The 13,650-nt window shown below is 31.6% G+C and overlaps 2 protein-coding genes across 5 annotated transcripts; both read right to left on the bottom strand.

The window, feature by feature from the left end:
- Positions 1-1,269: 1,269 nt before the first annotated feature.
- On the bottom strand, positions 1,270-3,152 carry LOC118031860 (uncharacterized). 3 transcript variants are annotated; one of them, XM_035036364.2, is made up of 5 exons: positions 2,989-3,152; positions 2,726-2,860; positions 2,539-2,588; positions 2,106-2,337; positions 1,270-1,970 (listed from the first exon to the last, which is right to left on the bottom strand). In XM_035036364.2, the coding sequence occupies exons 2-5, from the start codon at positions 2,787-2,789 to the stop codon at positions 1,348-1,350; spliced, it is 969 nt and encodes a 322-aa protein (XP_034892255.1). In that variant the 5' UTR covers positions 2,790-2,860; positions 2,989-3,152; the 3' UTR covers positions 1,270-1,347. The 3 variants fall into 3 exon arrangements, with proteins under 3 accessions (XP_034892255.1, XP_034892254.1, XP_034892253.1); XM_035036363.2 differs by having other exon boundaries at positions 2,726-2,857; positions 2,989-3,151; XM_035036362.2 differs by having other exon boundaries at positions 2,726-3,152.
- Positions 3,153-5,171: 2,019 nt separating this feature from the next.
- LOC118031859 (translation factor GUF1 homolog, mitochondrial) lies at positions 5,172-10,347 on the bottom strand. 2 transcript variants are annotated; one of them, XM_073406010.1, is made up of 11 exons: positions 9,997-10,347; positions 8,852-9,602; positions 8,096-8,252; positions 7,948-8,002; positions 7,735-7,802; positions 7,553-7,657; positions 7,392-7,463; positions 7,084-7,197; positions 6,503-6,643; positions 6,359-6,418; positions 5,172-5,341 (listed from the first exon to the last, which is right to left on the bottom strand). In XM_073406010.1, the coding sequence occupies exons 1-11, from the start codon at positions 10,312-10,314 to the stop codon at positions 5,308-5,310; spliced, it is 1,875 nt and encodes a 624-aa protein (XP_073262111.1). In that variant the 5' UTR covers positions 10,315-10,347; the 3' UTR covers positions 5,172-5,307. The 2 variants fall into 2 exon arrangements, with proteins under 2 accessions (XP_073262111.1, XP_034892252.1); XM_035036361.2 differs by lacking the exon at positions 5,172-5,341 and adding an exon at positions 5,584-6,120 and having other exon boundaries at positions 9,997-10,346.
- Positions 10,348-13,650: the final 3,303 nt, after the last annotated feature.

Here is a 13,650-nt window from a genome sequence, read left to right as displayed (position 1 = left end):
AAACAAGTTATATTTTCAAACATAACATGTTGCATCTAGACCTAGACCTATGAGAACATATCTGAACACAAACCTTCAATGAAGCATATATATCATTGACTATAAGTAATAAGAAAGCTTAGCCTATGAGTCTTATTATTTAAAATGTGACAAGGCTTGTTTGTACAAAGATTTATAGTTAAAAATTGGCATTAGAAAATGAGAAAAAAAGAGAACCAGAAAAACAATATCACTATATATATATTCCATTAATATAATTAATATGTCTCCTTAATTCAAACTTTATATTTTATTCTCATTCAAATTAATATATAAATTTTATTGAAATGAAAGTTTTAATATTTTTATTAAAACTTGCTTTTAAGTTCATGATAGATTTTTATTTAAAAAACATGATTAAAATTAACTTTTTTTCATTAAAATAATAAAAAGATGAATTAATAAGGAAATGCATTTTAGATTGAAGATATATACTTTTCAAACTTATTTCAAATGATTGAAATTTTTAACAAATATATATTTTTATCTGTCATTGCATTTTATTTTAAAAACATGCTGGAAGTAAAATTTATGCCTTCATTTTAAAGAGGATTTTTTGTGATGATATTATTGAACTCTTGATGAATATTTATGTACTAGCCTAATATGTAGAATTTTTAAAATAACTTTCTTATTAATATTGAATGAGAATAAAATATAAAGTTTCTTAATTTTCTTATTGTAAATCTTTCTTAATTTGTTTATTGTAATTATTTTATAGAAATTTTCAAATTTATTATTCTTATATTTTTTTTCATATGATTGTGGTGAGACAATAGCTTCATGATTTTTTTTAATTTCCTAATTGATACATACTTTCAAAATCATAATAAGTGTTTTACTTAGAAAACAATGTTTCGAATAAAAAAAAGTATTTTCATAAATATTAAAAAGAAATCCTTGAATAGAGAACATTTGAGTTTTTTTTAATTAAAAACATATGTTTGTTTTAGTTTAAATCATTATAATTTTCTCAAAAACTTTTTTTTTCTAATTGTTGTTATTTTTTTTTTATAGGTTGCTTTACATATCACTAGTCTAATATTGTTAATTTGTATTGTACAAAATCTTCTTAATTGATCCGAGCATTATTAAAAACACACCATAAGGAGAGAGAAAAAAATTGATTTACAAATAAAATTTTGAAGTTCAATTTCAAAAATCTCAATTGATAAATGTTGAGGTGTGAATCTTATAGATAATGGAGGAGTGATCTTATGTGATATATATATACACAACATTAAAAAAAAAAAAAAAAAAATATTGTGGTATACATGTAGCATATTAAGATTTAACTCCTAAATTCCCTTAATGTGTTGAAAATTTGTACAACATTACATGTTTGTAATTCTTTCGAGGCTCCACAATAGATTGAGGGAAGTCGGGTTGATTAACATAGTCAGGATACCATTGAGTCTCCAAGCATAGAGCTGCATGAGCCTTGTACACAAATCCATCCTTTCCCTTCACATCCTTGATCATGTTACCAGTGTAGAATTGCAACCCAGGCGCGTTTGTCGAGAGCTCCATTTCAATTCCCGACCTCTCGTCTTGCAACACTGCTGCTTTCCTAATCTTGCCACCATGAACTCCATCGAGAGCATAGTTGATATCATAACCTTTAGGAAGTTGCCTGCTCCTGCTTCCAATGACCCTGGGTTTGAGGAAATCAAATGGAGTTCCCTTCACGGCTTCGATCTTTCCAGTTGGAATAAGGTCGCTATCAACAGGTGTGTAATTGGATGCAAAAATCTGAATCTTTTCAGACAAGATGTCGCCACTCTGATGGCCTCCCAGGTTCCAGTAAGCATGGTTGGCAATATTTACAGGGGTTGCCTTGTTACCAATATTCTTGGCTTTCATTACAACAGTCACTTGGTTCTCTGCAAGGAGAGTATACCTGACAGTGACTAGGATCTCTCCAGGAAATCCTGCAGAGTTTCCAAAGAAGGAGAACGAGCAATCTTCACCATTTTTTCTTGGAAAACAAATTAAGATGATGATATTGACATGGAGTAAATCTTTATATATCTTAAAGAAATGCAGTGAGACAGAAATTCAGGCACCTTCTTCCCCGTCAAAACTGTGATAGCTGAAAACAATGTGAGGTTTATGACCCTTGTTCTGATACTTGGTCACTTCCCAAACAACATCAGCATATCCCTTTGGACCACCATGAAGCATGTTTTTCCCTTCATTAGGAACTAGCTTGAATGTGTGTCCATGGAGCTTAAACTGAGCACCCTTAATTCTGTTTGCGACCCGTCCAACAATGGCTCCAAAATATGTTGTATCGTTCTGCACAAATTTATTTACCAAACTCTCTGTCAGAAGATGAAGAATCAGTGGATATAAAACCCATTAGGACACAACATAAACCGTATGTAATGAAACAATTTATGTCCAAGCCCAATGATTTGTCTTCGGATCTCTCTCAAATCTCCTCCTTTCTTTCAAAAACAAAGGTAGCTACAAATTAATGAAGATGTGAAACCCTACCTTGTACTGCTTAATTGTGTCGTATCCAAGAACAATATCAATCAGCTTTCCTGTGACACCAGAGAAATTAAAGAGTGAAAAAGAGGACAAACATTTAAAAGAGAGGAAACGGAACCTCTAATTTTACCCAAAGGCCATAAAACAAGAACATGATTGAGATGAACAGAAGATCAGTAACAATGGCTACCATTTTTGTCAGGGAGAACGAAGGAGACAAGAGTTGCCCCCCAATTGGTAAACTTCAAGGACATATCTCCTCTCTTAAGCTCATAGATACCAACCTTTTTCTTTTCTGTGTGGGCATTAACAGAACCAAAGACTGCTAGAATGCAAAAACAAAGCAACACAGTTACCTTCGCCATTTTTATTTTTCTTGGCAAAGCTGAATTATTTTTAATACGAAGGGGATTAATGTCTAGATTTCGAACCAGCAACACCTGAACTATATACCTGTTGGATGCTAAAAGTGCTCGCTCGAATTGTCATCCGTTCACTGGGATAATTAATAAATCTTGAACTTCGGAGTCAAAATTACTTCTGGCCTGAGCTGTTGTATTATCCACGCCACATGCAGCACTATTTAGATAGAGATAATATATTTTTTTTCTATTTTTATTCGTGCTCTTATATATGACTGTGATCTTAAGGTGTCCAGCATAGATGGTCTCCCTGGTCAAATGGGTATAAAGCTAAAATTAGAAAAAAACTTGGAATAAAGAATAATTAGATCAGAGTTATTCTTGTCAAGAGACGATGCATTTATTTAAAGTATATTTATTAAACCTCGACTAGTTTAATGGGCTAATTTAAAATTAAGTTAATCTGGTAACTAAACCAGTTAGATAAAATAAAAAATTAAAATAAGAAAAAATATGGCGAAACCTAATTGATCTAGGTAACCCGACAAAACCCATATAAAACTTTTTTAAAAAAAATATATGTTTTTTTCCTGGTCAAAAACCCATTTTTTTATATATTTTTTTATTTCATTGTTAACTCTTTTCAAAGTTGGCTATATAAATATTAGAAAAATATTTTATTTTTTCAATATAGAATTTAAAACCTTTTAATATATATACTTAATGTTTATAAGAAAAAAAATATTTTTTTAATGTGAGATTTGAAACTCTTTAATATATTTACTTAATGTTTAAAAAAAAATTATGTTTTTTTTTATGTGGAATTAAAAAAACTTATTTGTTTAAATACTTCAATTTAAAAGGATCATATACTAATATAGTATCTTTTCAATATAAGATAAATTTTTTAAAAAAAAAATCTTGTAAATTTCATTTATTATAATATATCTAAATTATATTTATATGGATTATTTCTTAATTTTTTCATATGAAATATTAAAATTTTAATTTTTAAATTTTTTTTTAATTAATTTGAATTGATTTAAGCTAACATATCTAACCTAAAACCTGATTTTTAAATCAGGTTAATCTTCAAATTGGGAGTATGATAACTATGATTTAAAGAAAGTTTTCTTGGGATAATTGCGAAAATTTAAAAATAAATCTTTTATATAAAAAAATCCAAAATCAAACTCTCGTGATAGACACGCAACACCCATGTGGGAGTTGCATGTGGCGCCCCTTGGCCAAGAAGTCTCGTTCCAGCAGCCTCCGTCCAGTTTTATCAGTATTGAAGGGTCAATTTCAAACCCCTATCTGTTTTCATATTATTATTTTGTTTCTTACTATTATTTTGAAAGGGACAATAATATTAAAAGGATTAATTTTCTTATAAGTCAAAATGAAAGAGTAATTAAGATACATATTTTATAAATATAAGGCTATTTTTATGCTCTACAAATATGGAGAAATCATTAGACTTCCTTTTTAAAATCCCCATGCCTTCAAGTGTATTTCCCATCTGCATACGCTAACATTATTCAACAAGGGCCCGTAAACTTAATTATCTATAATAAAAATGTCAAAAAATCAAATAAATTTTAAATAAAAATTAGTTTGAAAAAAATAAAGTTATCAAACCCTATCAGATTTATGAACCGAGTCATAAAATTAACAAGTTAACCCAAATTGATTCAAGATATCATTTTTCTCAATACTAAAAAAAAAATATCTTGAATTTTTTAAAATCAAACTAAGTTTTTCTAGTCATTTGAGTAGCTTCTAAACTTGCTAAATTAATTAGATCACATTAAATCAGTTTATATATAGTTTAATTTGAAACATGGGTTAGGTAAAGGATTAGGTTATGAGGTTTCAATGCTCACCTGTTAGAATGGACTAATAAAATTAAAAAAAAAAAATTTGAAGCAATGCAAAAGCATTATATTATTTTTAAGTTTTTAAAAAGCATTATATTATTATGAAGTTTTTAAATTCAATCACAACAAAATCATCATTGATGTTATTTTTTTTTTAATTTAAATTTTTTCTTTGAAATAATGATAGAATGTAGTCTTAGAATCAAATAGTTTGGAAAAATAATTCTAAAAAACATTTAACACATCAATGAGACAAAATCGTTTTAGTTAGAGATATTTTATTATCCATGGTCTTATTCTCAATCACCGAGGTCTTCCCGGGTATGTCTTTTAATCAATTTTAGTTTTTATTAATTGTTAGATTTTTACAAAAAACATGTAGCTCTCCCTATCAGACCTTTTTAACCCGACAATAAATCTGTATGGTCTGGAGGATCAATAAACTTAAAGAAGCCACAGCTTTTTCCTCATACCTGGGCTATCATTTGTCCACGATGTCCATCTGGGTGTCTTCAAATTACATCCACACTTTATTTCTGGATCATCGTAATCCCACATCGAGGACTGACAAATTGCAAAGTTCATTAACTACAACGAGATTCACAATTCACTGATTCGCAATTCTAGAATGAATAATATAGACACCTCCAGTTAGAGACAGAAGGGATCATTTAGCAGCAATATTTCTCCCTTTCTCTTCTCTATTTCCTTCCCTTAAATCTCTAAAATCTCCAAAATAAACCATAATATGAAAGGCCAGCTCACACGATTGTTGTTGATGAGCTACTGAACGGATGGCATGGAAATAAACAAAAAAACAGAACTGTTTATATTTCAGCAACAAATAAATAACTAGTTTTAAGAAATTTGTACAATAAAGGTAGCGAGAAATACCAGTTTCACCAAAGAATAAAAAATGGTGAGTTTACCTACATCATACTCATGGGACATTTGAGATTTTTATTATGCATGAATTTGACTGAAGATACACCATTCATTTTACAAATAAGTTTGTTCCGCTAGAATTGAAAAGGCTGCCTGCATCAAAACCGTGGTTCTCTAGAAAGACTAGCAAGATATAGCTTTGTTATTAAACGGATCCCCAAACACCAACTGTCAACCAAAACCATTTGATCTTATCAGTGATTTGTGCTATGGCCATATTTGCCATTTTGCACTACGACACTCTCAACAGTTCATGGAAAGCCTCCTGAGGTATGTCTACAGAACCAATGCGCTTCATTCGCTTTTTTCCTTCCTTTTGTTTTTCCAATAGCTTTCTCTTTCGAGTAACATCACCACCATAACACTTTGCAAGGACATTCTTTCGCATGGCCGAAATCCTAAGGAGCAATATGGAGAGGTTTGGTTGAGCGGTGAATATTAAATAATGCTGATATTAAAATAGTCACTGCAATATCTACTGATTTGCAAACAGGGAGAGAAAAAAATCAATTAACCACTTCAGAACTAAGTACCACAGAAATGTTATTTCAAATACTAGTTTTATCATGAACAGAGATTACCAGGAACTGAAAAGAAAAAACTTAACAACAGGTAGCAATGGCACAGATGACTTACGTCTCCCTTGCAATAACTTTTGCTCCAATTGCAGCTTGGATTGTTATCTCAAACATTTGCCTGTTTAAAATAAGATTATCTGAAAATGGTCAGTAAAGAAGAAACTACAGCACCATACCCACAAAGTTAAATTAGATTAAATACCTGTCTATAAATTTCTTCAGTTTCTCCACTAGTTCCCGACCCACACGTTGTGCCTTCAGTTTATGAACGATAGTTGCCATAGCATCGACTGATTGTCCATTTAAGACAATGTCAAGTTTCACCAAATCAGATTCTTGATAACTGTTGATGACACCAATCAAAAGATAAGAAAAGGAAGATAGTCCCAAAGTTGCACAATAAAGTTGGAAATCACTCCTTCTATCTCTGTCGTTTCAATCACCTATATTGTTGTTATAAGAATCCAAATATTAGGTGGCCAGTGTTATAACCATAAAATAGAACACATAGAAGACATTTTGCATTCACTGATTCCCTGGTAATGGTTGAATCACAAAGGAAATATACTTTAGTAACCGAAATCAGTTATTTTGACAAATAACAAGAGATAGAAAAAGTCACAGAACTTCTTTTGGAACACCAAGTCACCAACCATCAAATCACATCTATTTGGTGGGCATCAATATTTAGTATGAAAAAATTCTGTGTCTCAGCAGGCATGAGCACTTATGCATGCATGAGCGCATGAGTGCATGTGTTAGAGAGAGAAAGAGAATACATACTCTGAATCCTCATAGTCAAATGATGCATATCCTGATGTGATACTCTTTAGCTCATTGTAAAAATCAACAACAATTTCCCTCAAGGGTAGTCGATACTTCATAAAGGCCCGTTGGCTGCACATAAAGGATCAATAATGTGAATGGTGGATCAGCTTATGAAATGAAAACATGCAATAGAAAACAGTAAGCAACTTCACATTCTACATAGTAAACATATAGTATAGCACAGTAATCACTCCAAACTCTATATAGTACTGTGACTGCCCATGATAATCCACTACTAAAGTTTGTCAAGCCCAGAAAATTACCTGTCCACAAATGAATACTCCAACTGCTGCCCTCTCCGTTCAGAGCAAAGGGTAATAACTGGCCCCACATACCTTACTCAATCCAGTGACAGCGTAATGAATAAGTACTTTAGATAATATGGAATAATAAGTAATTGTGCAAAGGGATTATGAGAACTTACTCACTAGGGATAATAATTGTAGCTATGACTGTAGGCTCCCAGCTAGCTGTAACTCGTTTATTGGGGTTAGAGGGTAACATAGCTGGATTCTGAACTTGTGCTTTGCTAGCAAAGTCACCAAGTATATCGTTCAATAAGCATATGTGAAGGCAAAATTACAGAGGTAGGATCAGAAAGCATACCTTCCATCAGAATACTCAAAAATATATGGAACAGTTGGAACTGTAGAAATGACATGAGCTCCATGTTCCTGTTACCATTGATAATTGGATATTGTTATTATGAGAACAATTTTTCCAAACATTTTGCTCTGAGGCAATGCATATGTTCAGTGAGAATAGTTTTATGCCAACTTCAATTGTCTAATGTAGAGACAGAACAGATGGAATCCTCACTTGTTCAAGACGCTGATGGAAAACATCCATGTGAAGTAAACCTAAGAAACCACATCTGCAGATAAGAATCAATAATCATAATGATGAAACTAAGGAAACACCATGGTTTAAGTAGTTAAAAAGCTACCAGTCGACGGTGGAAGCCCACCTAAAACCCAGACCAAGTGCAGAACTGCTCTCTTTTGTAACAGAGACACTGGCATCATTGCATGTCAGTCTCTCTATAGCATGGTTTAGTGCATCAAAATCAGATCCATCTGCTGGATAGAGACCAGAAAACACCATATGTTTTGCAGGCTTAAAACCTACATTTTTCAAAAAGAATACACAAAGAAAGGATATTAGGATTTAGAATAGACATGACAGAATTTGAATTTCAGCAGCGCCATAAATTGCACGAATTCCCATACATGTCTACTACAAGAATGAAACCAATATGTGGTGTCTCAAACTCAAACATAAACATCAACTGCCATGGTTTTCTTGTGGTTTAAAGTAACTTGTAATGCTGCAAATTTCTATCTTACCAATTATCTGGTGACAGGACAAGATCTCACACTGTATTTACATACAAGTGTATCTTAATGTTACTTTGTCTCCCTTACCTCACATAAAGTGATCTACAAACTAGATTTTCTAATAAAATAGAGCTGTCTAAAATCATGCAGGCACTATCATACTAGCAGATGGTGAATTCTCCAAGTCTCTGTCTATGAAACAAATAGTTTTGTAAAGGTTATCATCATGGATTTGTTAAGATGCTAAGAGTTTGGCAAAGGCTTCAATTGAAACCTATTAACATAAATAAGTGAGACAGGAGCTTGCTTAAAGTTTCTAGCTGTGGTTCAAAAAGATCAGTAAGCATCAGTTCAAGGAAAAATATAAAGAATTGGACTGGACATACCTGGTAGAGGTTCTACACTGAATCGACTATGATGTAGGGTGTCTCCAACGCGTGCTTCTTTGGTTGATCTCATGCCACTAACAATATACCCCACTTGTCCAGTTAGAAGAACTCCGGTTGGAGTTAGTTCAGGATGCATGATCCCTATATCTGCAACTTCATATGTATGACCAGTTGCTGCAGATGAAATCTTATCGCCTTTGCGCAGCACACCATCCACAATGGCAACATGGCAAATCACTCCTTTGTATTCATCATAGTAAGAATCCAACAAAAGCATACGCAAAGGTGAACTAGTATTCCCAGAAGGAGGAGGTATCCGATCTATTACACTGGGAAGAACTTGCTCAAGGCCCAGCCCTGTTTTGGCAGATGTCAAAAGACAATCACTGGGTTCAAGATCAAACATTGATTTTAGTTGAGCTTTGACGCGTTCAGGATCGGCAGTTGGCTGGTCAATTTTGTTAATGACAGGTATTATAGCAAGGTTAGATTCAAAAGCAAGATAGAAATTAGCCACGGTTTGAGCCTGAACACCTTGCACAGCATCAACAACCAAAAGTGCACCCTGGCAAGCAGCCAAGGATCTTGATACTTCATAACTAAAATCGACATGACCAGGAGTGTCAATTAAATTTAGTAGATATGTCGGTGCTTTGTCTGCATCCTTAATGTTTGCGCCATTATGGTTGCACTTGTAGAACATAGTAGCTGTCTGTGCTTTAACTGTTATTCCCCTTTCTCTCTCCACCTAAGAGAATCAAAATTCCATCACATACACGCCCACATTTCCTTTCTCTTTTTTTCTAGCTGACATTTAACAACAATTATCACTTCGTCTATAACACAACCCATCAAATCAACATCACTACTAAATAGGGTCCTGAAAAATAATGCTTGAAAGTAACAGAAAAATCCATAATTCTTGTTTCTCTCAAAACAAGGAATGCGCAGCATGAAAACCCATTAAAATAAAAAATAAAAAATTAATTTACTAAATTGGGTCCTAAAAACTACTCACAAAAACAGCACAATTCATAAATGGGGTCCTAAGTAAAGACTAAGACTTTAGATGCAAAAACAAAATCTAACAAAAACCCAATTCATACTTCACTTAAAACAGCACTAAACCAATAAGAAGAAACCTGCAGTTTATCGAGGTACTGAGGCTGGCCATGCCCTCTTTTAATAGTCCCAGTGAGCTCCAAAAGCCGGTCAGCAAGAGTTGACTTTCCATGGTCAACATGAGCAATAATAGAGAAGTTTCTGATTCTCTCAGGTGAGTACTGGGCCAAATCGATGCTGTTTTGGCGCGAATTGGAGCAGAAGTCATGGGCTAATCCAAGACGGCTGTCGTTTAATGTGAATGTAGAAGAGAATGGAGGGAAATTGGAATATGTGTGTAGTAGAGAGAGGTATTTTTGTGATTTTAGGGTTTTTGATGCTCTGCAGAGAGAACCCATTTGTGTGGGTTTTAGGGAATGCTGATGGAGCAGAGATTGCTGTTTTGAAGGTTTAACAACAATTTGTGATTCTGTTAAACGACATCGTAACTACTTTAATAATTTTTAGTGTAAAATATGAGTTATAGACTTATAGTTTAGTTATTCTTTTTGTTATTTATTTTAAAGCATATAAAATAAATTTTATATTTATAAAATAAGAATTCGGAACATCAAATCTTATTTTTTATTCGCGAGATGCAAAACCCACACACAAGGACTCCTATAATAATAATAATAATAATAATAGAACTTATTTTTATTAGCACAAGAGAGAATTAAAACAATATTACGCATATCATGGTGTTATAACTTATAATATCCTAAGTTCCATATAGATTTTCATACATTATAAAAGGGAAAAAAAACAGAGTGGAAATGTTTAACTGTAATATACATGAATAACGGTCTTAATTAAAATTAAAATTATTTAAAACATTCATTAAAAAATAAATTAATTCAACTATATATATATATATATTGAATTGTTTATCCAAATTAACATTGTTTTAATTTTAATTTTAGAAATGCTCAAGAGTGGTTATTGAGGATATAATAGCAACATTTCTCAAAATGTTTACAAAATGATAAAACTTCAAAATTAGTTAACCATAATTTTAAGAAATAAAATTTAATTTTTTCAAAAACTTAAAATTATATTTTGGAAAGCTTAAGGATATTTTCAAAACAAAAAAAATATATAATTATGTCATTTTAAATAAAAAATTAATTGAATAAATTAATGAATAATTGAATACTATATGAGGATATAATAAATATTAAAAATATATGAACTTATTGAATAAAAAAAATATTACGTAAAAATAATTTGAGTCGTCTATCCAAAATCTAAGGGAAAATAAGAATTTTATAAATAAGAAGATGTGAGACAATGATATTTATGTTTAGATATTTTCAAATTGCAATGTGTTCTATAACAATTGTTATTAATATGATAATATTTGTATTTTGTTTGCTAAAATATAGTTTTATGGCATGAATAGAAAAGATATATGAAGATTTATTCATGACCCCATTTACTTTTGATGTGATAGTTTTTACCCAGGGTGTTCTCTTTAATTTAGGAAACTTTATCAATGTATATGTATTCTTATAAAATGTGCAATCATACCTCTAAATAAAAAAAACCCGCTAAAATTATTGATAAAGTTTTGGGAAATCCAAATAGTCTAGGAATAAAATTTCTGAATTAGGGTTAATCAATTGATTCTAGCAATCTTATCTATTCTCCTAAGTAAAAGTGTTGATAGCTTATTATTGGTGCGTAGTAAAGCAAGGTGAATTGTGGCTAGTACTTGTAAAAGGTTTTTTTCGATGAAGGTGAGACTCTCTAGTGTTTAAATAAGCATTTAAAAGAGAAAATGCAATAATATTCTAGAAATAAATATTCTGAAAATATATGTGCAGTAGAGAATGAAGATTGTGAATCTTTGATTTGAAAATCTCATTGTGTATTTATATCCCATAAATCTTTATCCTTTTGTGAAAAGAATGGTTTGAAATGTAATTTTACCCTGATAGCATTTAAAAAGGTATAAATATCTTTTACATCTATACTAATGTTTGATAAAAATATGGTACGTCCTTGGAAGACTTTTATACACCTAAAAGGTGTAAAAAGATTAGGGTTTTAGATGTTAAATGTAACTAAGCTTATGGAAGCCGACTTCTTCCTCTAAGCTACACTCAAGGGAGGAGGGTCATCCTCTTAGACGTGTTCAAGAGAGCATGGTCATTTTCTTGAGCATGCCAATAAAGGATGTGGTCATTCCCTTGGACATGCTAAAGGAGGATAGTCATTCCTTTGAATGTGCCAAGGGAGCATGGTTGTTGTCTTGAACTTGGCTAATTGCTAAGTCTAAGTACCTTGGGTATAACATGTTTGTTAGACCCATGTTTGCTTAAGCATGATAGACTGTCAGATCCAATTATCTTGGGTTTGACTTGTTTGCCAAACTCACATTACCTCATTCACTTGGGCGTACCAAGAAAAGATAGTTATTCCCTTTAGCGTGCTAATGGAGGATGGTCGTTACCTAGACTTGTCAGACTTGCTATGTCCAAGTATCTTGGGTCTAACATGTTTGTCAGATCTACATTATATTGAACTTGGATGACTATTAAGTCCAAATGCAATGGATTTGGCTGACTATCGAGTCCAAGTGTTTTGAATCTAAGATGTTTGCTAGACTTAAATCACCTTAGACTTGGATAAATGTCAAGTCCAAGTATCTTGGGTTTAACATGTTTGTTAGATCCACATTATCTCATTCTCTTACATATGCCTAGGAAGGAAAGCCATTCTCTTAGGTGTGTTAAGGGGAAATGGACATTTCCTCGGATGTGCCCAAGGAAGGATGTGCATTCCTTTGAGCGTGCTCAAGGCTTGGCAGTACGTCGAGGTTTGGCCAACGCCAGATTCAACATGCTGAGACTTAGCACACTGCCGAGCCCAATGAATCTTCATTTAGGCATGCTTGTAAATTTATACATGTAAATCTTTCTTGATCTGGTATTTTATGGTAAAAATATACTAATAAAACTTGGTCCATTAATTATAAATCTTTAATTTATTCATGTTTCCTATGTATCAATGATTCATATTTCTTTTATCGAAATTAATGGTCATATATTATTGTTTTTATATTAAATTTTATAGTATTTTCTTACTATATTCTTTATTAAAATATAAAATCTAAACAAAAGAGTATGTATTATAATATTTATAAAAAAATAATGATAATAAGCCCTCACACCATACCATATTTGGTGATATGTTGAATTCTTCAATTTGAGAATATATATATATATATATATATATATATATATATATATATATATAGAGAGGAGAGAGAGAGAGAGAGATTTCAAGAGTTTTGTGTATTATTCTTAATAATATTAATTCATCTTATTAAACTCATATAATTTTCAGAAATGTCATTGTACCTTATTCCAACTCATGATATTTTTATAAAAAACGTTGTTTCTAATGAGCTTGAGATATAAGTGTTTTATAAAAAAATTAGTCATTATAGTTTTATCATGATGATAAAACTAATATTATTTATGATTAATATTTTTTTTTTCCTTATAATGATATAGCTATTGATATGAAAGGAATACCGTTTACAATTAGGGTTATAATATTTAATTAGAAGTTAGATCATTCTAATATTGTCACTTATTATACCTTCTTTCTAAACATTGTGATATAACAATGGATGCTTTTTTATTGAAGCACGCATGAAAAATTATCATGTCCATGCTGTATAGAAA

The sequence above is a fragment of the Populus alba genome, chromosome 17 (assembly GCF_005239225.2).
Source record: "Populus alba chromosome 17, ASM523922v2, whole genome shotgun sequence".
Classification (NCBI taxonomy): Eukaryota; Viridiplantae; Streptophyta; class Magnoliopsida; order Malpighiales; family Salicaceae; genus Populus; species Populus alba.
Note: the sequence above shows the minus strand (reverse complement) of the source record. Positions and strands in the feature narration are given on the sequence as shown.